Raw genomic sequence first — 23,965 nt, 5'->3', positions numbered from 1 at the left:
TAAGGTTAAGGTTTTGCAGAAGATACAGTAGAATGTTTAGGTTTTGGTTTGCGGGAGGTTTTTTATTTTGAGGTTTGATCGCCGCTGAATTAGTTTTTTTATTTATTTTAAATGAGAATATTGTACGCCTGTATCAAGGATTTAAAACACCGCTCTATATGTTTTTGATTCGTACTCCTAGTCTCCTACTATACATGTATATATTAAATATAATTATTATTTTTATTATGGTAAAAAATATGAAACGGTCAAGTGATGTAACCGTTCTCTATTCTTTCTCCCATAGAACTGTTATTAGAGAAAACCGTACTCTATTATCCTATGAAACGCTTAACACACTTAACCGTACTCTATTTAGCGTTACTTATTCCAACTTTTGTAGTAGTGCTAGTTCGCATTGTGTTGGAGGATTCTCCTGAAAAGAGGGTTGTGTTTGACCCTTCTGACGCCCCTGATCCGAAACGCCCTAAACATGGGCCTGAATTTCAACCTTCTGTCTCTCAACCCACAAGGTCTGCGAATACCCTTGGGAATTTGTCCATGGGCGGTATTAACGACTTTGTGGATAGCTTGTCTGGTATGGCTCAGGTGCCGAAGCTGTCTATCCCATAGGAGGTTTGTCAGCGGTTGTCTGGGCCGAGCCAGATTCAAAACTTTGATTCGGCTCAGTCAACTGATTATGTGGCCATGATCGAGTTGTCGCGGCGGTGGATGGAATCTTCCTTTCTGCCAGCTGACGTTCCCCGAGGCCCTGTGCCTGACCCTCTTGGCATGACCCTCTTCCATTTTATGAAGGTAAGCAGTTTGATAGGTTTAATTTCTTTTGACTTTGATCCTGTCGGGCTTTTGTGTTTACTTATGTTTTTCCTTTTTTAGACCTTTGAGCATCTGGCTCTGCATTCTGGGTCTGCCTATCATGAGAGAGAGATTCAAGCTGAACGGCAGAAGAAGATGGTTGAGGATCAACTCGAGCTGGATCGGCTGATAGCTCAGACAAAGTCTGCGGGCGAGAGGTTGCAGAAGGAAATTGAGGATCAGAAGGTTCTGCTGAAGGCGAGGGATAGTCAGCTGAAGGCCAAGGGTGATCAGCTCAAAGCCAAGGACGCTCAGTTGGAGGCGAAAGACAAGGAGTTGGCTGAGAAGGAGAAACTGATCAAGGAGAAAACTGCTGAGGCTAATTCTGCTGCAGCCAAAGTGACTGACCTGGAGAAAAAACTGCAAGATGTCACGGCTGAGAGGGACAATCGGATTTCTGTCAAGGAAAGTCAGGAGCGGGGAAATGCTCGTTGGAGGGACGGGTTTTGTGATGCTCGGCGTTTTGTGCAGAAGGTGGATCCGTCTTTGAAGTGGGGCGAGGTGATGAAGGCTTATAAGGGAGGTGCCCACAAATTTCCCTCTGCCGAAGAGGCTAAAGAGTTGTCTGAATTGCTTGCTCAGAAGGCTCGAGAAGCAACTGATAAGAAGGCTGCTAGTGCACAAGGTAAGACTGTGGCTGCGCCTGGGTCGTCTGGTACACAGACAGCTGCGGAGGGGAAGAGCCCTGGTGATGTTCCGATGGAGAATCCGAATGTCGCCTAGGAAGTCGGGCAGCCGTCTCCCGAATCTACGGGATCTTGCGGGGAGCTTTGATGACTTTGACCTTGTTTTTCTTTTTTTTTGATGAATTTCACTTCTGATGATGCCATTTGTACAAACAGTTTTATCTTACTTCTTTTTTCTTTGCTGTTGTACGGTTGGTTTTTTGTCTGTTTTGGGGATAACTGCCAATCTGAAACAAATGTTTACCTTAGGTTCTTCTGGTGGGTCTACTGATGTCCACCTTGTCTGACCTGATGGTGTGTTCATATATTTAATTTAAGAGTAGAAATGTTTGCCCAGCAGGGATCTTTAGAAGTTGCCTTCGTTTATCTTTGCATGAATGTCTGATCTTCGATGATGTTTGTCTTCTCCTCTTCTGCGTGTGATGACCTTTGTATGAATATCATTTTATTCTTCGTCTATATGCCTGACCACTATGCTTTTTGTGGGAGATATTTTCTGCTGTGATTTGCAGATAAATACAATTGTTTTGATTTCCTTATTCCGTGGTAATCCTTTTATTTGGCTTTCATTTATGTGGGATATATGGTCAGCTATATGTCGGCAGATCTGACTCCCTGTTGTGGGAAATATTGTCAGGCTTTGTGGTCTGACTTCCCTTATTTTGCCTTAGGATTTATTTTTGGTGGGAAATATTGTCAGTTTTGACTTCCCAATTTTTGTGACAATCCTTTTGTTTGGCATTTATTATGTGGGAAATATGGTCAGCTGCGTTTTACCGGTAATGACGCTAGATCCGACTTCCCTGTTGTGGGACATATTGTCAGGCATTACTTTAAGTAAGCCTGACTTCCCATGTCTTGCCTTTAGGATTTATTGGTTTGTGGGAAATATTGTCAGCTGCGTTTTTCCATAGGATTCGCTAGATTCTGACTTCCTTTTTTGCTTGGTGGGAAATATTGTCAACCCTGAGACTTCAAAACATTACTCATGTCTGACTTCCCAAACATTGGATATCTTTCCTTGACTGGTTTACAAATGGTGTGAGGTGAATATTGTCAGTTATTGGGGACCATTTTAGTTTTTGTCTTACAAAGGAGGTTCTAACCTCTATAGGCCTATCCGAGGGGGATAAGCCGATGGGTTTAAACAAAGTATTTCTTCAAGACATCGGTGTTCCAGTGACTGGTGACTTTGCTGCCGTCTGGACGTTGGAGTTTATAAGTCCCGGGTCTTTTTTCTTGGTATATTTCGTAGGGTCCTTCCCAATTGGCGCTCAGCTTACCTTCTGCTTTTCCTTTTCCTGTGGCTGCTGATTTTCTGAGGACCAAGTCTCCGACTTTGAGAGGCCTTAACCTTACTCTGCGATTATAGTGTCGGCTTACACGTTGCATGTAAGCTGCCATTTTGAGTCTGGCGCTGTCTCTCCTTTCGTCGAAGAGGTCTAATTCTTCTCTAAGTCGTGCCTCATTTTCTTCTTCCGAATAGCATCTGACTCTGAATCTCTCAGCCCCTATTTCCACTGGAAGAACGGCTTCCGATCCGTATACCAGGCTGAAGGGGGTGTATCCGGTGGATTCCTTTTCGGTGGTTCGTAGCGCCCATAGGGTTCCTGGTAGCTCTTCGAGCCATTTACTTTTCTGTTCTTCCTGAGGGCTCCTAATATCTGCTTGTTAGCGGCTTCGGCTTGGCCGTTACTCTGGGGGTGGCAGACCGCTGACTTCGCTATTTTGATCCCGAATTGGTCGAGCCAATTGGTTAAGGGAGAATTGTCGAACTGTCTGCCATGGTCCATTACTAGGGCTTTTGGGATTCCGAAACAGGTGATGATGTTCTTCCATATAAATTTCCTGACGTTGTGTTCGGATACATTTGATAGTGCTTCGGCCTCGATCCATTTTGTGAAGTAGTCAACCCCAACGATTAGATATTTCTTTTGATATGTTGCAGTAGGGAAAGGTCCTAGTAGGTCCAGTCCCCATTGGGCGAAGGGTAGGGGATTGAGGATCGGCGTTAAATCTCTGGCTGGCATGTTGATAACGGGGGCGTACTTTTGGCACTTCTCGCATTTTTGGACCATTTGTTTAGAGTCTGCTACCATTGTGGGCCACCAATATCCCGCTCTGAGGGCTTTATGTGCCAGGGTACGTCCGCCGATGTGGTTTCCGCAGATGCCCAAGTGAATCTCCCTTAGGATGTAGTCGGCATCTACTGGGCCGACACATTTAAGGAAGGGAGATGAGAATGATTTGCGGTATAGCTCTTCGTTGATTATGCAGAAGTGTGCAGATGTACGTTTGATTCTTTGTTGGGTGTTTTTATCCTCTGGGAGACTCTGCTCTTTTTTGAAAGCTATTATCGGGTCCATCCACGAAGGATCGGTGCTGATTGGAAATGCATCTACTGTCTCTTCCTCAATTGATTTTGTTTGTCTGACCTCGACGAAGACTGATCTATTTACATCTGCCAGACTGGAACTGGCGAGTTTGGACAGGGCGTCTGCCTGGATGTTTTGGCTTCTGAGGATCAGTTGTACCTCGAATGATCGTAGGTTAGAACTTAGGGCTTTGATTTTTGCCAGGTAGAGGGTCATATTTGGATGAATGGCTTCATATTCCCCTCTGATTTGGTTTGCAACGAGCTGGGAGTCTGTTTTGAGCAGCACATGCTCTGCTTCGAGGGTCAGTCATACCTCGAGACCGGCGATTGCTGCTTCATATTCTGCCTCGTTATTGGATGCCTTAAAACAGAATTTGATTGCGTATTCGATAATTTTCTTCTCTGGAGAGATGAGGACGACTCCGGCACCAGACCCGCCGATGGTGGATGACCCATCTGCGTAGATTTCCCAGGTTTTCCGAGTTTCGTCTAGTGTTTCTTGGTAGGAACATTCTGCTAGGAAGTCTGCTAAAGCCTGGGCTTTGATCGCCGCTCGCGGTTGGAATTTTATTCCGTATTCTGTCAGTTCGAGAGCCCATCTTGCCATCCTTCCTGACTTGTCGATTTTCTCGACCGTTTTGCCTAGCAACTGGTCTGTCAGGACAACTATCTGGTGGGCGTCGAAGTACGGTCTAAGTTTACGAGCTGCGATGATTACTGCGTATGCTACCTTTTCTATCATTGGGTACCTGGTTTCTGCTGAGAGCAGTGTATGGCTGATAAAATAGATGGGTTGTTGTTGTTTGTCACTTTCTCGGAGTAGTACTGCACTGACAGTTGCTGGGCTGACGGCCACATAGAGGTATAGCGTTTCTCCTTCGACGGGTCGGGCCAAGGTAGGAAAACTGGCCAAGTGTGTCTTGATTCGGCTAAAGGCTTCCTTCTGTTCCGCTCCCCAGACCATGTCTTTATTTTTTAATGCTTTGAAGAAAGGGATTCCCTTGTCTGATGCCTTTGAGATGAATCGGGAGAGTGCGGCCATCCTTCCTGCCAGTCTCTGAATGTCCCTCTTCGGCTTTGGCAGATCTATGGCTGCTTTAACTTTGTCGGGGTTGGCATCTATTCCTGTTTGGCTGACCATGAAGCCTAGGAATTTTCCAGATCTTACCCCAAAGACACATTTCTTTGGGTTTAACTTCATTTTATACTTTCGAAGATTTTCGAAAGTTTCTCTGAGGTCCGCAACATGGTCGGTATCCTTCTTGCTTTTGACGATCGAATCGTCTACGTATACTTCGACGTTTCTACCTTTTTGGTCGGCGAAGACGTGGTCCACCAGTCTTTGGTAAGTGGCCCCTGCGTTTTTTAGACCGAAAGGCATCATGACGTAGTTATACACCCCTCCACTAGTGATGAATGTTGTTTTTGTTCTATCGTGGTTGTCCATGAATATCTGATGATATCCGGAGAAGGCGTCCATGAAGTTGAGGAGGGCGTGGAAGCTGGTGGAGTCTACGAGTTGATCTATCCGAGGAAGGGGGTAGCAGTCTTTTTGGCATGCCTGATTGATGTTGGTGAAGTCTACGCACATTCGCTAGGATCCATTGGGCTTCTTCACCATGACTACGTTGGCGAGCCATTCTGGGTACTTGCAGGGTTCGATGAAGCCAGCGTCTTTCAATTTTTGGACCTCTTCTGACACTGCTTTACTTTTCTCAGCAGAGTAGTTGCGTAGCCTTTGCTTGATGGGTTTTGACCCTTCCAGGACGTTTAGCTTATGGGTGACTGTTTTGGGGTCGATTCTTGGCATGTCTTCTGCTAAGAATGCGAAGATATCTTTGTGCTCCCTTAGTAACTCGATGATCATGATTTTTAGGTCCGACCCTAGGTCTGTGCCGATCCTAATGCCTGACGGCTCTCCGCCATCGAGTGAGACGTCTTCCATATCTGTGTCTGTCTGGGGCTCCCCATTGTCGGGTCTGCCCTCTATGTCTGCTATCGGTGTGGATTTTCTTGAATCATCCGACTTCCTTTTGATTCTTCCCTGTGTTGTGCTAGGGTCGGATTTCTCTTCGGAGGAATCTTCCTCGGGGTCTTCTTCTCGATGATTTCTAGTTTTGACTGCGTTGTAATTGCATCGTCGAGCTGATTCTTGATTTCCTCGTAATTTCTCGGGTATGCCGGAGTCGGATACATATTGTATTGTCTGGTGATAGGTTGATGCTATGCCCTGGATTTTGTGGATTAGCGGTCTCCCCATTATGGCGTTGTAGACCGTGGGAACGTTGATAACTAGGAAGTCGGTCAGGTTATTTCTTGCTGATTGTCGTCTTCCGATGGTTACAGGAAGTGTTATTTTTCCGTCGGGAACTACGGACGAACCATTGAATCCGATGACTGGGAAGTTAACCTTGGTGAGCTGTTGAGGGTGAATTTTAAGTTTATCGAAGGCACATATGAAAAGTATGTTAGCCGAACTGCCTCCGTCTACCAAAACCCTGTGGACGGTGTGGTTGGCGATGTCCACTGATACCACAAGTGGGTCTTCATGGTCGTATGTTACCCCTCGACAGTCCTCTGCTGAGAAGGTCATCGTCGGGACCTCCGGTAGAGTGTCTGCAACGGCGCTGAAGTTGTCTTGGTGTTTCAGCGCTCGCAGATGCGTTTTGCACTGGTGGTTTGATTTTGTTCCTCCGTGGATAAAGAAAACATCTGTGCCCTTTTCATCTGAATATTGCATGTAGTTGTTTCTGGCTTGGATCTGTGGTCTTGCCTTGGGTGTTTCTTTGGCTTTTTTCTCTTCTCTATGGTCTGCCAAGTATTTGGCCAGGTAGCCTTGTCGGATGAGATCTTCTATGTTGTCCTTCAGCTAGATGCACTCCTCTGTAAGATGTCCATGGTCGTCATGGAAGTCGCACCACTTGTTTGGGTTCCTTTTTGCGGTTATCATTCTGCGGGGTTTCTCCCATTTGACGTCCGCTCTGCTCAAGGCGAAGATACGACTTCTGGTTTCCAGTAATGGAGCGTAGGTTTCGTATTTCGGTTGTAGCTTGGGGGCCTCCCTTCTGTCGGCAGTTAACAATTTTGGTGGGGACTCGTTCCTGGCTATGGGTTTTTTGCCTTTTGTTACGGCTGTCCCTCTGTCATCCTCTTGTCTGTCCTGTCGACTCGCAACAGTGGTGTTCCACTCTTCCGTTCTGATGTAGTCTTCAGACAGCTGATAGGCTTCTTCCAAAGTGGCCGGTTGTCTCATTAACAGCTTATTGCGATATTCGCCCGGCCTCAGACTGCTTTGCAGAGCGAAGAGCGCTACGTCGGCTTTGACACAGCTGATCATTGTGGCTTCCTTTGTGAAGCGGGCCATGTAATCCTTCAGACTTTCATCTTTGCCTTGAGTAACCGCCATTAGTTCGTGTGTGCTTTTTTCTTTGCGATAATTGCTGATGAACTGTAGTCTGAATTTCTTGACGAGGTCGTGGTATCCTTCTATCGAACCGGGTTTTTGTTTGAGGAACCAGGTCTGAGCAATACCGGTCAGAGTGATCGGGAAGTACTTACACCAGGTGGTTGTTGAATAGGGTTGAAGGTACATGTGGCCTTCGTATGCAGCTATGTGTTCCCGGGGATCTGCGGTTCCGTCATATTTGATATGTGGCGGTAACTTGACCCTGGATGACACCCTTTTCTCTACTACGTTTTTCGAGAAAGGAGAGTCTTTCGGGGTCATGATCTCGTCAGAGTGTGTGTCTGCCAAGTTGGCGGGGTTGTTTCTCCTTTCTCCTCTGGATCTGGGTGAATTGTGTGTTCTGGGAGAGCTTTGGAGCGGAGGCGAGCGAGTTCTTCTCGGGGGGGTCCGAGATCTCCTCGGAGGGGTTCTGGTCCTCCTCCTTCCTTGGATAGTCTGGCCTGCTCCTTCTATTGGTGGCCTTACACATCTGACGAGTGAGAAAGAAGTTCTGTTAGTTTCCTGACTAGGGAGGACTCGATGCCCTAATCTTTGTCTGACAGGGACTCTGTTTCCCAGGCGATCCATTACGGATCCCCTGGTTGTTGCAGATCTGGCTGTCTGCCTTGTGGCGACCGACGGGGGAGTAGGGGAGCGCCCCGGGTATAACTGTCGGCGTAGAGATTGTCGTGCTGGTGGACGTCGTTCATGGGAGCGGCGTCTGCTTCGGGAAGGGGTCAGGACTGTCTGATGGTTGGCAGACAGTGTGGACGAGGTGCCCTTTGTCCTATTCGCCTGGGCCACGCATCGCTGCATGATATCCATGGCTGCTGCGATTTGTGAGGCGGTAGGAAGTGTGTCTGCTCTTGAGCTGGTCTCCGCTCTCCTGGTCGTCCTGGTGGTGTTTTTTCTCCTGCTTTCGGAGGTCTGACGGGTTGATGGTTCTGTATCTCGGGAAACGGTGGACTCCGAGGATGAGCAACGTATGATGCGGGATCTGGCCATATGGTTAGTATTCTTCCCACAGACGGCGCCAAATTATTTCGGGTATAAACAATCCCCACGAGGGTATTTATCTGGTTGGGAAGAATGTATGCGAGATTAATGATGTTTTTATGATTGCTAACTGATTTGCTTTACGTGTCTCCAATTTAGAGGGCAGAATATTAGATATTTGTATTGGATGTGGAATGAATCTACCAATCACATTTGATTGGTATTTATAACTTATTTGTAGGTCACGGGGTGTGCCAGTTGTGGGCTTCTTGATGGCCTAGCTGGCTTTAGCCCATAATGAGAACCTAAGATCCCTGCTGGGCCGGATCATATTTCCTATTTTACAAGACCGTAAGGCCCAAAATGGTGAAGCCAATTTGGGGCCCAACAATAATATAACAATTTTATATAGAAATATTCATTTTTAATTTTATGCTTGACATCATATCATTCCAATAGTCTCCTTTCAACTTTATTATGATGAGAGGGTAGACATAAGTAACCATTCTTTTATTGTAACTAAGAAGATATGTTCTTTTGAATTGCAATCTTACATGGGTCAATCTCGCATAGATTAGAGTAAGTACACACAACACAACTCTAAAATAAATGTGCTAGCAAAATCATATGAAATACAACTCATCTTTACCTATTACATATGGTATTAAACTAATACACAACACAACTCTAAAATAAACGTCCTAGCAAAATCATATGAAATACATCTCATTTTTACCTATTACATATGGTATTAAACTAATAATATATCATGTTATAACATATGCATATAAGAAGATTTACACAAAATTCAAAGAATATTTAACGTGTCACTTATAACGTGGTAGCTGCGTTCATATGCATAAAGGAAATGAAAGTATTATTGATCTTGAGTAATTACAGATTACAACTAGTTAGTGACCTGGGCGATGCCCCAGATTTTATTGTTTTTGTTATTTGTTCTTTGTCCGGTTAATGATTGTTTTCCTTGCAAAACTTTCTGTATTTGTTTTATTTAATTTTGTTGCCATATTACATTATTTCCTTTAAATATACGAGAGTCTGCATAACAGTTCATATGTTCAGATACTTTTTTATTTTCCAAATCTTACTTGATTAGTACTACCTCCATTTCAAAAAAAATCTTTACAGTTACTATTTGCACGGACTCCAATGCAATATTTAAATACTAATATATGCAATTTCGTATGTGAAAAAATTATAAACATTTGATATTCTGAAAATACATCCCGAGATCAATCTAACAATATGTTACATGTAACGTTTTGATGTATATAATGGTGAGAATTTACGGTCAAATTTTTTATACTTTGGATATATTTTCCAAAGCGTAAAGAACTTTCTGAAACGGAGGTAGTACTCCGTATCAATCATTATTTTTTCTAATTCACTTATAAACATAAGAAATTTATTAAAGTATCGATTATTATAAATTGAATAAAAATAAATAAATTTGCGTATGATATGTGTAACTAAGAAAGATTAAGTAAAAAAAAAATTATAATATGTTGTCACTCAAATACGAAGTATATACATTTGGTATTAAAGTTTTAATATTTATAAGAATGACTTTAATTTGTCTTTTCTCATTACTTTAGAGTCATACATTATATCATTGTAGAGATGGTTATAACTTTACATTATGAATAAGAGACCATGGGTACGAACATTGATACTAACATTTATTGTGATAAATTGAATAATGCATGTGTGTCTTGGAGATTTAATAATAGTATAGATTTGAAACTATATTATAACTTAAAGAGATTATATATATACTTCTCCGATTTTTAATACTTGCAACATTTGTTATTTCTACACTATTCACATATTATATTTTGACAATTGTTGATGATTTATACGTAAGATAAAACATAGACATGTGGGATCTTGTTAAATTCGTTTTAATGTTTATTTTCAAAATATTAAACTTTTTATAATTTTTTCTTAAAGAGAATTAAATATATTACTCCCTCCGTCCCTTAATACTCGCACCGGTCAAACCGGTGCGGAGTTTAAGACACTTGAATTGACTTATTAATTTAATAGTGTTAGTTGATAGTGGAGTATTTTTTTAATATAGTTAGTGGGAAATGTGTAAGGGATGGGGAGTGGTGAGTGGGGTATGTGAATTTTTAAATGATTTTTTGTAGGGAATAGTGGTGTAGGTGGGTTAGTAGGTAAGTGTGAGAAATAATATAATATTGGTAAGAATTTCCATTTATATAAACGGTGCAAGTATTAAGTGACGACCCGAAAAGAAAAGCAGTGCGAGTATTAAGGGACGAAGAGAGTAATAATTAAAGTTGTGCATTGACATGCATAAAAGTGAACATTCAAAATAAAAATAAACGGAGGAAATATAATACTCCACAAACAGATGCGAATATTCCCGGCAATTCAACTCATATTATTCAAACACAAATACATACGATGGTGATACGAAGTATAATGAAAAAACAGTATTACAATCCATTTTTTTTTTGCAGACATCGGACCATCCATTGTTCACAAATTCTTATTTACAATGGGTGTACAATAAATATTGTTCACCGAAGTAAAAGTTAACTCAAAATGCTTAAAAGTTAAACTTATATATGTAAAATTTATCTATTTTGAAGTGACAATTTTTTTCATTTTAGTAAAACTTATTTCTTCAAAATCACTAATAATGTATAAAATTAATCATTTAATCATTTCTATCAACTTTTTTTTAACTAATATAAAAGTTAATCAAAACTAGGTTAAAGTTACGAAAAAAAGGGTAAAGTTATCTTGGTGTACAATAAATTTATTGTAAGGTGCGCGCAATACCTTTTGTATTTACAAAGGATTGGAAAAAGAGTCGGCAGTCGGCACTAACTAAAAGACAACAAACCATTGAGAAATGAGAATCCACAAGATCTAGTTGCAAAATACGTACTCCACCAATAATAGAATGCCAGTTGTAATATTTAATAAGTGCCAAATTTGTATCTCTCTTCCACTCAATCATTCTACTTACAATTAATCTGCTTATCAAAACCCAAAAACACTTATCAAATTTTCATTTATTTTTTAATTAAAAATGGGGGAAGAAGAAACTTTAATTTCCATACACCCAAACAAAACCTACAAACGTAGCATATCACATGCTAACGATGAATTATATGGTGTTCGTTCTTTCCTTCGTTATATGTGTGTGGACCAATCGACTCTCTTCACTAGCATTCTCTCATGGTCTATATTTTTCATATTTGCTATCTTAGTCCCTATAGTTTCACATTTTTACTTGTCTTGTCCTTCTTGTGATGCTAAGCACTATCAACCATACGATGCCGTCGTGCAACTTTCTCTCTCCGGCATCGCGACGTTGTCGTTTTTGTGCTTGTCTAAGTTTGTGAGGAAGTTTGGTGTGAGGAGGTTCTTGTTCTTGGATAAGCTTGTTCGTGAGAGCAATTCTGTCAGGAGTCATTATATTGCACAACTTGACGTATGTTTTCTAATTTAATTTCTTCTCATTATTATTGCTTATTTGTTGATTTTTAACTTATTTTATGATAATTGCTGAAATTGGTTTTGAGTTTTGATTGTTTTGCCTGATTTGTTTTTCCTAAAAAGATTAATTGATTGATCGAGTCTATGTTACTCAGCTCTTTACAATTAACAAGGATGTATATGGCCATTTTAACAATTTAGTTTGAATCAATAACATTGAATTTTTTCATAAAATAGTCAGGATTTACACTTATATATAAGGTTCTAGTTTTCATTTCAAGTAAAATAGATTGAGTTGGGTAATGTAGTTGTACATGCATGTTTGATTTTTATTGGCATAAGAATCAACATTTTCTTTAAATTCTTATCCTGGTTCATTATTACTTTCAAGTCTCTCAACTCTCTCAATCTATTTTTTTCAATGTTTTTTTTTTATTGGCTTCAATTAGTTAATTATTATTCATCATAACATGATTAGGACAATGATAGAGTGATCCTAAGGGTTGGTAACCCTTTCAATATTGAATTTTGATTGGTTACAAATGCATTGAAACTTTACATACAACACTTTCTCACTCCAATTAATTATGCTTATATATTATTTTATGTTATATGTATGTTAGGGGTTGCCAACCCTTAGGATCAACCAAACATTTTCCACATGATTAGGGTGTGTTATGTTAACATAATCTTCATAAATTTGAACTTTTTTTTAGTTATACATAACCTATTTGGATAACCAATTTTGTTTCCTAAACTTTATTACCTGGACTAAATTTTATTTATCTAAACATGTCCCTCCCTCCCAAATAACAGAAAATAAGGTGAACAAAACAGAACCTAACACTTTAAATACAATGAATCTATGATATTTGCGTTGTAATTAGTTAAAACATAACTGAAAAATAGAGTATTACCTTTCACACGGATAAGAAAATAATGTACAATTTTGCTCTCCAGTTATTATTATCAACCATCCATTTTAGAAATGGACTATCCATTTTCTTAGAGGCGTTTCCGTCCTTTAAACAACAAGCACCCCATATTCCGTAATCAAATAAAACAAAGGTGGAGTATAGTATATCATTACAACACAGCATGTGGGCATCTAATGCGGATGGAATTGACAAACCAAACCATTCACAAATCACAATGATTTTTTTAAAAAAGAATGAGGTTGACAAAATTATGAATTTTTTAATTAATCATGAAGTTGACAGAATGCATATGTGTTACACTATGTTAGATATCATCGACCTACTTATTATAAACAAAAAAACAAACACGACGTGCCACAACTTTTTTTTTTCTATCTTTGTCCAACCATATAAATCGCAAATCAAACCCAAAAATTCAGGAGAAAATATCAAAAATCTTGCAAGAAAAATCCCAGAAAAAGAATGGAAGAAGAAAATTTATTACCCAGAAACCAAACAAAGTCATATAATCGTGTTCTTTCGAATGCAAAAGATGAATTGCAAAGTTATCGTATTTATTTACGTTGGATGTGCGTGGACCAATCAGATTGGTTTAGTACGTTCATTTCATGGTCTGTATTTCTGTTATTTACATTCATAGTCCCTGCATTTTCGTATTTTTACCTCACATGCCCTTCCTGTGATGCCAAACATCAACAACCATACGACGCCGTTGTGCAGCTGTCTCTCTCTAGCATTGCAACGCTGTCGTTTCTTTGCCTTTCCCATTTTGTGAGGAAATTTGGTGTTCGGAGGTTCTTGTTCTTTGATAAGCTTGTTAATGAGAGTGATTCTGTTAGACATCATTATACTACCCAGCTCACTGTATGTTCCTAATTTTTCGGATTTATTCTTGTTCAATTTTGTTTTGATGATTTTTGATGTGGGTTTTGAATTTTGATTGGTTTGCATGCTTTTATTGGTAAGGTTTGGTTTCCGTTTTTTTTTTGCACTGATAATCTGATATAGCTTATTATGGGGCTGATTGATTGATTGATTTGGGTGATCATGTGTTTGATTTCAAAGTTCATTACTTGTACTTTTAGGTGCTTTTGTCCTTCAAATTGATAGGTTTTAAGTTGTTTGGCAGTTGAATTGGGTGAAAATTGTAGCTGCATTTGGTCTCTTCCTCTAGGTTTTCTGGGTTAATTTTAATTGGTGTGATTTTGATTCATTTTTGTAGGTATTTTTGTTCATTTGAGTTGATGGGAAAATGATGACCAACCAATTATTTACTCTATTGTTATGGTTTTGACTTTGTAATGTTTGCACATTGCACAGAAAGATTTAGGTGAATTAGGTTCTCCTAATGTGTGGAAGGCATACTCCTTATATAAGATGTAATCTTCAAAATCTTAGAGGATCTTTTTATGTGAATGGGGAGTTTGGTATGGAGGTACCAATATTTTTGTATATAACTAAACTAATCTAGTTATCTGCTAGGCCTAATTATTGTATATAACTGATCAAGTTACTAAAGTTTAGAAAGTGGAACTCTTACATATAACTGATCAAGTTTATCATGGAATTAAGCAACTAGTTGTGAATATACATTTTGGCTTGTTGCTAGTAATAAACTCTAACTATTTCGCAGCGTTACTAGTTACAGACTTACAACTATTCATGTCATTGTGAATTGACATAAGAATAACAGTGATAATGATTAATCTCTTCTTTTCCGTTTATGCAGAGATCACTGAACATATTGTGTATATTTACCCTACCATGTTTTGTAGCTGAATGCACCTATAAAGTCTGGTGGTACGCCTCTGGTGCCTCTAAAATCCCCTTCTTGGGTAATGCCGTTTTGAGTGACATTGTAGCGTGCTCATTGGAGCTAATCTCATGGATTTATCGTACCTTAGTCTTTTTCCTGGTCTGCATCCTCTTCCGTTTGATATGCTACCTCCAAATATTACGGCTTAAGGACTTTGCCACTGTTTTCGAGGTAGATTCAGATGTGACTTCCATTTTGGTGGAACACCTTAGGATCAGAAGGCACTTGAGGATCATAAGCCATCGTTATCGTGCATTTATCTTGTGTTCATTGATATTGATCACTTTAACCCAACTTACTTTCCTGCTGTTGACTACAAAACCCAATGCTGAAGTGAGTATATTCAGGACTGGCGAACTTGCAGTATGTCTCCTTTATCCCTTTGCTACATCTTACTACCTCCGTTCTTGAAAGTTCTTTACGCATTGAAATATGTGTTCTAAGTATGAAAACTTTGACTGCAAATTCTCACTATTATACACATCAAAACGTTATCATGTTATCAATCTTGTTAGATTGATCTCGGTAATGTATTTTCAGAATATCAAATTTTTATAATAATTTTTCACATGCGAAGTTGGATATATTAGTGGTTAAATATTGCATTAGAGTCCATGCAAATAGTAAGCGTAAAGAACGTTAAGGAACGGAAGTAGGATGTTATTTTCCCTTATCATCACCAGACAACACTTCTTCATTGAAGATCACCAGTACTCTAAAACAATAAAATTTTGTTTGTTTGTTTTTCTATGTGGTGCAGCTCTGTTCTATGACTCTACTGGCAGGGCTAATGATAATACTGAGAAGCGCTACAAAGATCACACATAAGGCACAGGCAATCACTGCTCTCTCTGCTAAGTGGCATGTTTGTGCAACAATCGATTCCTTTGTCACATCTGAGACTGAATTACCAGGAACCCACAATATTAGTCATGCAGGGGGCTTTGATCCTAACTTAAATTCAGATTCAGATGATGCTGGATCTGAGGAAGACGATGTCGACAGTACCAAGTTTCTCCCAGCTTACGCCTACAGTACAATATCCTTCCAGAAACGACATGCTCTCGGTAAGCTTATAAATGTTTCACTTACAGCACAAATATCTATGATAAATATTGAATCCTTGCTCTCTCTTTTTGTTTTTATTTATGGCAGTGACATATTTTGAGAGAAACAAAGCTGGGATTCAATTGTATGGATTTATGTTGGATAGAACTTGGCTTAAACTTATTTTTGGTGTTCAGTTATCCTTAGCACTCTTCTTGCTCAGACAAACCATCACTTTGTAATCAGTGATTTTTGCTTAAGATCGATTAAATTAATCACTGCTTGATTTCTGTGAAGCTCTCTTTCTGTTATTTGGGTGATTGAGGAGAGAGAGAGAGAGAGATAAAAGCTGTCAAATGACTGGTTTCACAATCTTGGTTTTGTCTTCCAGCAAAGAGGCACCATTGCTGTATAGTACTATACCATTTTGTTCAATATTTGTAATCCTTGAACCTTCTGTTGAGTCTACACAGTACATAACTACATACCCTTTTCTTTTGGTTCTTTCTTATACTTATATGATCTGTGATTTATTTTCTTGATGTTGTATGTCAGCCTGTAATCGGTAAGTTTACAAATGTTACACTTACAACAGAAATGTCGATCATTGTTTACGAAATCAGAGAAATATTGAAGCTTATTGGTCTATTTTCTTTTTATATTTATGGCAGTGACATATTTTGAGAGAAACAGAGCTGGAATTACATTATACGGATTTATGTTGGATAGAACTTGGCTCCAACTTATTTTTGGTGTTGAATTATCCTTAGTACTCTTCTTGCTCAAACAAACCATCCATGTTATATGAAGTAATAATCATCATCATAATTGGAGATTTGGCGCCTAAGATTAAATCTTACCTCTCCTTGATTTTCTGTTAAGTTCTCTTTTTTCTGTCATTTGGAGTGAATGAAGGGTTGCAGTCTTCCAGGACTAAAGAGACAGAAAGTGAAAGGAACTGGTTTTTGCATTCTTGGTTTGGTTTTCCGGCAAAGACGCACCACTGTTGTATAGTGAGCTGCACCATAATATCTTGTTCAAATGTTCTAACACTGTTGATTCTATAACCCTTTTTCTTGGTTTATTTCTTTTACCTAACATCATCATCTGTGATATTTTTCTGCTGTTGTATATCAGCCTGTAACGAGTGCGATTGTATGTACTACTTATATGCATATAATATGATGTATTCTTATGATCGAATGAAATGGAGCATTTTTTTTTTCTTTCCTTAGTGCAACTTTAGTTAAATTTCTCATGTTCTTGCTGTATATACTGAATTAATGTAGTAATGATTGCCAGAAAATAGCTTCAGCAGATAGCAGCTATGTGTTTACAGTTAACATCAGTATTCAGTAGTAACATTTCGACTCTCGACAGTACTGCAGGTGTCGTGGTTAAAGTTACACCTGTCCGCCCCTGTGATCGAGTCTGGTTCTTACCGGGTTACCGGGCTAAATTTAGAAACTTTTCCTAAATAAAAAGAAGTGAGGCTATCAGTGGCGGACCTTGAACGGTTTTACGAGGGGGTCCGGTAGAAAAAATTAAGCAATATACTATGTAATTATACAATTATACGCAAATTTTAGGGGGGCGTAAACTACAAAAATTTTCGGCCGGGGGGCCAGACCCACGCTGCCCACCCCAACGCAAACAAAGATCTGCCCCTGGAGGCTATTCTTAGAAACTTTCCTAATTCCTACCATGCTAAGCTGTTGTTTGAAAAACTCCCGCCATTCTTTAAATAGGTTTTTTTTTTTTTTTTGGTGTACCACCCGGTTCATCCTTGTGGCTAATCCAGATTCGGGGCGAGTTTTGAGTGAATAGGTTCCAGTCCCCTCCCAATTGTTGTTGCAATCTTGCAGGGAATCGAGCACGGGTCCTCCCTACCAAGTTCAGCATCAATCACTATTGAACCAACAAACAATTGATATTCTTTAAATAGGTCTTGTCAATATGGAAAGGAATATTTGTCAAAAATGACCTTTTAAAAAAAAAGTTGTGACATAGGACCTAAAATCGATTTTTTGTTGTGAATTGAGACCAACACCCATTTCCCGGTGGTCAACTCAATTTTCCGACGTTGACCCGTGTGTGCGTGGCACGTGACTTTAAAAAATGATTGTTTTTTCCAGATTTTCCCTCCACTTTTCCAGTTTTTCCCCCATTAACTACCTAAAAGAACCCGCTCTTCTTCATACACAATTACACACTAGATAAGTAGTTACCCATTTCTATCACATTCTGTATTCAAAGGAAATTGCAGAGACCTCATTAAATTGGTTAATTAATCAAGAACGAAATTGGTTTCCTGGTTTACTGATACTCCAATCTGAATCATATTCTGGAATCTCATTTACCCTTAAACCAGTCAAAGGAGCTCTATATCTCATTTACCCTTAAACTTTCTGTAATTATGTGCTGGAGCTCTATATGTCATACAAGAACGAGTCTCTTTGTATGCCCCTAAGATGTTATAGTAGCAAAAAAAAAAAATGGATATGAACCCTAACTTCCACGATGATGAAATTGGACGAATTGGAGCAAATAAATTGGCATTTATACAAATATGACAAATTTTCTATATGGAAATGAGTTTCTTTGCTTTTCCTATAAATTGGCATTTATACAAAGAATGACCATTGATTAATTGAAGTCAGAATGTTCAGCATCAGCCCTTTGCGCAAGTTTGCAATAAGCACAAATTTTGTGACACTCCATCCACCTTAAGACAATACTAACTATTAGTTGATCGAGAATTTGATATATGATTATCTTCTCTCTTTACCACCGAAATTTAAAAAAATTATAAGAAATCCTCCTTTAGCCAAATTGAGCAATCCTTATGTGTAAAAATTATAAGAAATCCTCCTTTAGCCAAATTGAGCAATCCTTATGTGTAAAAATTATAAGAAATCCTCCTTTAGCCAAATTGAGCAATCCTTATGTGTTATACGGAGTAGAAAATAAAAATTCTTAAGTTGTTATATGGACTTTTTATTTAAGATAACTGAACAACTTTATAAATTCCACCACGCGAAGACAACCACCCTTTTACGCGACTCCTTTACCGGCCCTCGCCACCCTCTTTCTCTTACCTCCACCACCAGTTCCACTATCACATACGCCTCACCCTTCTCCCGTGTCTCATCTACCAAAATCCACCATTCCTACAAGTTGACTATGTACTTTTGAAGCATTCTTTCAATTTCCAACTAAAATCTCAAGTGTCAATCTTTTTATTAATATATACTCAAATGGTTATATCTATTTCGAAAATGATAAAGGTCGCAACATGCGACCTTTAAGCCGTGTCACAATGATAACATGACATACTTATGTGTCATGATTTAAATTGGAAATTAAAATATTTTACTTATATTATCTATTATACATGTTATGAAAAAAAAGCATGAAAATCTTAATATTCTAATTTGTTTCCTTTTTTATATGGACTACCTTATTTACCTATTTTCATAGTAGAAATATTGCATTGATAGTAAAAATATTATGATGACGCGTAGCTTACGTGGCGCCTATATCTACCAATTAAACTGCGACACGTAAGATTGCGACACCTAAATGTTGTCGCAACTTGCAACCTTTAGAATCGTCCTATCTACTTATCTATATACATATCTGGCTACTCATGAAATTGACATTTACTCTTTTTAATTGGCTTATTTTGGTTAGTCTTATCCAATCACGGCCCATTGAGTCCATTTGTCAAAATTGAATTATTAAAATAAAAATATCAGCAAGTTACTTACGTAATTCACCAATGACGTTTAGTAAGTGATTTGTTGTTTTTGCACTCTTAAGAAAAGTGACATGTATATGTATGATCCAAATAAGACATAGAAACTTATTAAAATGTTAAAAACTTAACTGAATGAACTATCATGCACTCAGCTTCAACATGACCCAAATTGAATATAAACTCTATGACTTATCGATCACTAGAAACTTCTAATGAAACTTTTCATTACTAAATTTCAATACATAAAATTATGAAGTTTTTTTGACAAGAGACATAAAATTATGAAGTTTTTTTGACAAGAGACATAAAATTATGAAGTTTTTTTTGACAAGAGACATAAAATTATAAAGTTGACATATAATAAGTAAACACATCTATAAACTACATATATAGTACAACTTATTGTAAATTATGTTTGTATTCCTTATTTGTTCAACTGTGGACTATAACTTTAAGCGAGCAAAAATAGTTTTGATTAAACCATATAACTAATTAATACCTTGTAATCTGTATAATAAAACTTGCTATACGTAGAAGGATCTACTTAAAAAACACAATGGGTATATTTGGTTATGAGAGGAATGGAGAAAAAATAGCATTTTTGAGGTGAATTTAGAGATTTGGCCATTTTATAAAGTTAATTTGAGTGTTTGATTAGTTAGGAGAGATTTTGAATAGGGTTTTAGGGTGAAGAAGCTCAACACATGAGCTTTTTTGCAATACAGGTTTGAAAAGTGTATGTAAAATGAAAAATTTATCTTAATATTGTCTAAATGTACAACCGTTACTATCTTACATGGCTATCACTTTATGTCATTGTCCTTAATGACCATTTTAGTTTACACATATCAACAACTACATTAACAACTACCCCGTAATAGCTAATTAACCAAATATTTTAAACAAATAACTAATTCAACCATTAGTCAAATAAGTTAATACAAACAACTAATCCATAACAGTTAACAATTAGTCAAACCAGCTAAAAACTAAACACCCGTTATCAAACATTTGTACGACAAAACTATGTACGACAAAATCGCCGCAATGCATGGTAAGCCAACAAATTATCATACAATTCGAACCTACAGACAACATACTTTACTTCTACATTAGTTGTTTTTTTTTTTCGATTTTTTTTTTGGGTTTAAATACGGCAACATCACATTTGTTAAATTAAATGTCCAAATTAATTAATGCAAATCTTTGTGTGTCAACTCACAAGTGTCACAATACTTAAGGGCCACCTTAGATGAGAGAGTATAAATTACTCCCTCCATTCCTTTTTGTTCTTCCTGTTTCTATTTCGGGCGTTTCTATATGTTCTTCCCATTTCCTTTTTTGGACATACCTTTTTACCATAAAATTCTCCACCATCCCTTATCTAATTCATTCACATTTCCCTATTCACCCACCCAACCCCACTTTTATGATTTTTTATTACTTTATTAAAAATATATTCTCTCTTTCATTTCTTTATTACTTTCCTTTATTACTTTATTACTTTCTCTTACATTCAATCATTACTCTTACACCCAATCATTCAAGATTCCATTTTCTTAATTTCCACACCATTTCCCAAACGGGAAGAACATAAAGGAACAGAGGGAGTACCATATAAAGTCACAAAAATACCCTACTCGGCAAGATTATTAAGATGTTTTTCTTGATGAAATAAGATTATTAATTAGACGTGGCACAACCCTATTGGAGTATAAAGCACATTTAACGGGTATTGATTGCGCCAAACTACAAAATATATTGTGAGAATAACATGATCTTGGTCCCACTAGTAGCTGTGTTGTGTGCATTATTATTAGTTGAATCACGCATTATTTTTGTTGTATTATTTTCATCATATATAACGTTCTATTTTGCTTATTTGTATCGTATTATTTGTATTTATAGTTGTTAACAAAGGATTTAGTATATGCAAAATATAATTAATAGGCAAAGTGCCATTTATCAATTGGTTACACTAGTGCTAACTATACTTAACTCACATGGGACTTGAGAGTATATGGGACAAGTAGTATTACATCATTTGATTATCTACTCAACTTTCTCTCTTATATAGGTCATGATCTTGTTTAAGGTTGGTACTAATAAAAATAAATAATAGGTATTAGATCTCATCTATTTATATGACAATTATTACATGCATGATAGGGAAATAGCTAGGGGTATTAATATTTGTATTATGGAAATTAAACGGTGTATAAATAAGTTGTGTCACTGCTACCACGTTGGTAAAAAGTGGTGTACAAAATACATTCATTTTAAAGTTTGGTAACTCTATAATTTTCCAAAAAAAAGTTTGTAATAGTATCTCTTTCTATCACTCATTAATATTAGTATGAAACTTCACTTAAACTTATAAAATAATATAATGCTCTATACGAATCATGAGAAGCTAAGGCGGGTCTTAGTTCAGATTTTATCAACCTAAAAAATGCAAGAATGCCACTGGACTACTGGAGTGCATGTCTTAGTTAAGAACTTATCAACCTAAAATGTCTTGCACGCACAAGATGTACAATAAACTTATGGTACATTATGGTAACTTTTACCCATTTTTTTGTAATTTTTACCTAATTTTTTGTAATTTTTAATATGTTTTGATCAACTTTTATATAATTAAAAAAAGTTGATAGATAAACATTTTAAATGGTTAAATGATTAATTTTACATTATTAGTGATTCTGAAGAAATGTTTTTTATTAAAATGAAATTTTTTATCGATAACTTTTACATATATAAAAGTAACTTTTAAGCATTTTGATCAAATATTGTACACCACTTGTAAATAAGAATTTATGTTATAATAGTCCCGCCTTATAAGTTATATATTTATAATGTATTTATAATATATCTGCCTTATTTAAGAATTTGTGCCGAAATATGAGTCATACTCCGAAGGGTTTAGTCATAGAAGTAGCTTTCAAAGTGCCACCTTATCATTAGCAAATAATACGTTGTCTAATTACACTCGTTTTCTGTCGCTATTGCAAATGCGCTTGCGATTTGTGGGTGAAAGCCAACCGGATCAATTGCTTTCAAAAGTTTGTGTAAAATAGCTCCTTGCCAATAAAATAAAAAGTGTAGAATAACTAGAATTTGATGTAAATTTCCTTAAAATAGTTAGTGTTGATCTAACATTGAGTTGTAAATCCTATTATTATAGAGAAATGTTTATGAGTTTCTATTAATTATTTTGTTAAAAAAAAGAAATGTTTGTTCGATTATAACTAATTTTTAACCGGTTAATGCATTGTAATTATTTTCTAGTGATGCATAGATAGTTGAAAAATACTAATCAAAATCACTAATGAATTCACTATTATCAAATTTCAACACTATTATCTAATATTTCTGCTTATATTATAGACTAGGGACTAGAACACGTATTATAATTCCTTACTTTCTTTTTAGGAAAATTTGACATAAATAATCCCATCTTTCACTCATCTTCTCAAAATAATTCCAACTTTGGATTATTTTAGAATAATCCAAACTTTAGAGGTTACCTTCTCAAAATAATCCAAACTATCAATTTGCCTATGTACACTAGACCCAAAATGGATTAGTAATGACAAGAAAAAAAAGACTTCGGATTATTTTGAGAAAGTAACCCCTAAAGTTTGGATTATTCTAAAATAATCCAAAATTGGGATTATTTTTAGAAGATGTGTGAAAGTTGAGATTATTTATGTCAATTTTTCCTTTTTCTTTTTACCTTACCATTATAATCAGGGGCGGTGCCAGTAAGGGTTCAGCGGGTTCAACTGAACCCTTACTGGACAGAGAAAATGTTTATATACTTTTAACCGCTACAATGTATCATAAATGAACCAAGCAGCACAGTGGTTTTGAGATCTATATCCTACACAAAGGTCTAGGGTTCGATCCCCTTGGGCCTTGGGTAACCTACTGCTGCTATATATGCTCTGAGCATTTTATTTATTTATTTTTCCTTTCCTCTTTTTGTGTTTTCCTTTTACACTTGAAGAAAAACTCCAGTAAATTTCTTGTTTACTGATTACTTTTTGCAAATTTATTCATGAAATTAAAGAGTTGATGTTTGAAACTTTGAATATTTTGGTGTAAAAAAGTTGCTAACTTGGAATTAAAATTAAAATTATGATTTTAAAAAGATGGACATGAGATGAAGGTTTAGATTGAGGTTCTTTCGGAAAAAAATCGTATGTTAAAGTCATAAAAAATTTCTGCTTGTTTTTTACCAAATTCAAGACCACTTCAACCACCTTGAAATGAACATCCAACACCTCAAAGTGAACCTCCAACACCTCAAAATGAACCTCTAATACAAGAAAATGAAAACTCGTGTAGTTCAATTATAGTTTTTTTTAGTGTTATTGTAATAGAACATGTGTACCACTGAATTGCTAGTTGTAAATGGAATTTCGGATTATAATGTATAATTTTGTTATGCGTTTGAAAATTCCGAATCCTTATGCATAGAATCCTGGCACCGCCACTGATTATAATATACGTTTATCGTCATTGAATAATATGCTTTTCTAAGTACC

At 37.2% G+C, this 23,965-nt stretch overlaps 2 protein-coding genes across 4 annotated transcripts; both read left to right on the top strand.

Annotated features, from left to right (window-relative positions):
- The first annotated feature begins 687 nt into the window (after positions 1–687).
- Positions 688–1,578, top strand: LOC130472102 (uncharacterized). Its single transcript, XM_056842541.1, has 2 exons — positions 688–795; positions 877–1,578. The coding sequence occupies exons 1-2, from the start codon at positions 688–690 to the stop codon at positions 1,576–1,578; spliced, it is 810 nt and encodes a 269-aa protein (XP_056698519.1).
- A 9,787-nt stretch (positions 1,579–11,365) lies between these two features.
- LOC110788703 (uncharacterized) lies at positions 11,366–16,889 on the top strand. Of its 3 annotated transcripts, none has more exons than XM_021993348.2 (4): positions 11,366–11,849; positions 14,522–14,971; positions 15,369–15,675; positions 15,764–16,303. In XM_021993348.2, exons 1-4 carry the CDS (start codon positions 11,445–11,447, stop codon positions 15,895–15,897), a joined length of 1,296 nt encoding a protein of 431 aa, XP_021849040.2. In that variant the 5' UTR covers positions 11,366–11,444; the 3' UTR covers positions 15,898–16,303. The 3 variants fall into 3 exon arrangements, with proteins under 3 accessions (XP_021849040.2, XP_021849038.2, XP_021849041.1); XM_021993346.2 differs by lacking the exon at positions 15,764–16,303 and adding an exon at positions 16,327–16,889 and having other exon boundaries at positions 11,369–11,849; XM_021993349.2 differs by lacking the exons at positions 11,366–11,849; positions 15,764–16,303 and adding exons at positions 12,315–13,656; positions 16,327–16,889.
- The last annotated feature ends 7,076 nt before the right edge of the window (positions 16,890–23,965 follow it).

This window comes from Spinacia oleracea, chromosome 4, assembly GCF_020520425.1.
Source record: "Spinacia oleracea cultivar Varoflay chromosome 4, BTI_SOV_V1, whole genome shotgun sequence".
Classification (NCBI taxonomy): domain Eukaryota; kingdom Viridiplantae; phylum Streptophyta; class Magnoliopsida; order Caryophyllales; family Amaranthaceae; genus Spinacia; species Spinacia oleracea.
The sequence above is the reverse complement of the archived record's forward strand: the minus strand, read 5'-3'. Positions and strand labels throughout refer to the sequence as shown.

Excerpts from the sequence above, each read along its gene's own strand:
- LOC110788703 (XM_021993346.2), top strand. The coding sequence starts at position 11,445 with ATGGGGGAAGAAGAAACTTTAATTTCCATACACCCAAACAAAACCTAC. Across the intron at positions 11,850-14,521 it reads ATTATATTGCACAACTTGAC|AGATCACTGAACATATTGTG; the intron begins GTATGTTTTCTA and ends CCGTTTATGCAG. Across the intron at positions 14,972-15,368 it reads TCAGGACTGGCGAACTTGCA|CTCTGTTCTATGACTCTACT; the intron begins GTATGTCTCCTT and ends TATGTGGTGCAG.
- LOC130472102 (XM_056842541.1), top strand. The coding sequence starts at position 688 with ATGATCGAGTTGTCGCGGCGGTGGATGGAATCTTCCTTTCTGCCAGCT. Across the intron at positions 796-876 it reads CCCTCTTCCATTTTATGAAG|ACCTTTGAGCATCTGGCTCT; the intron begins GTAAGCAGTTTG and ends TTCCTTTTTTAG.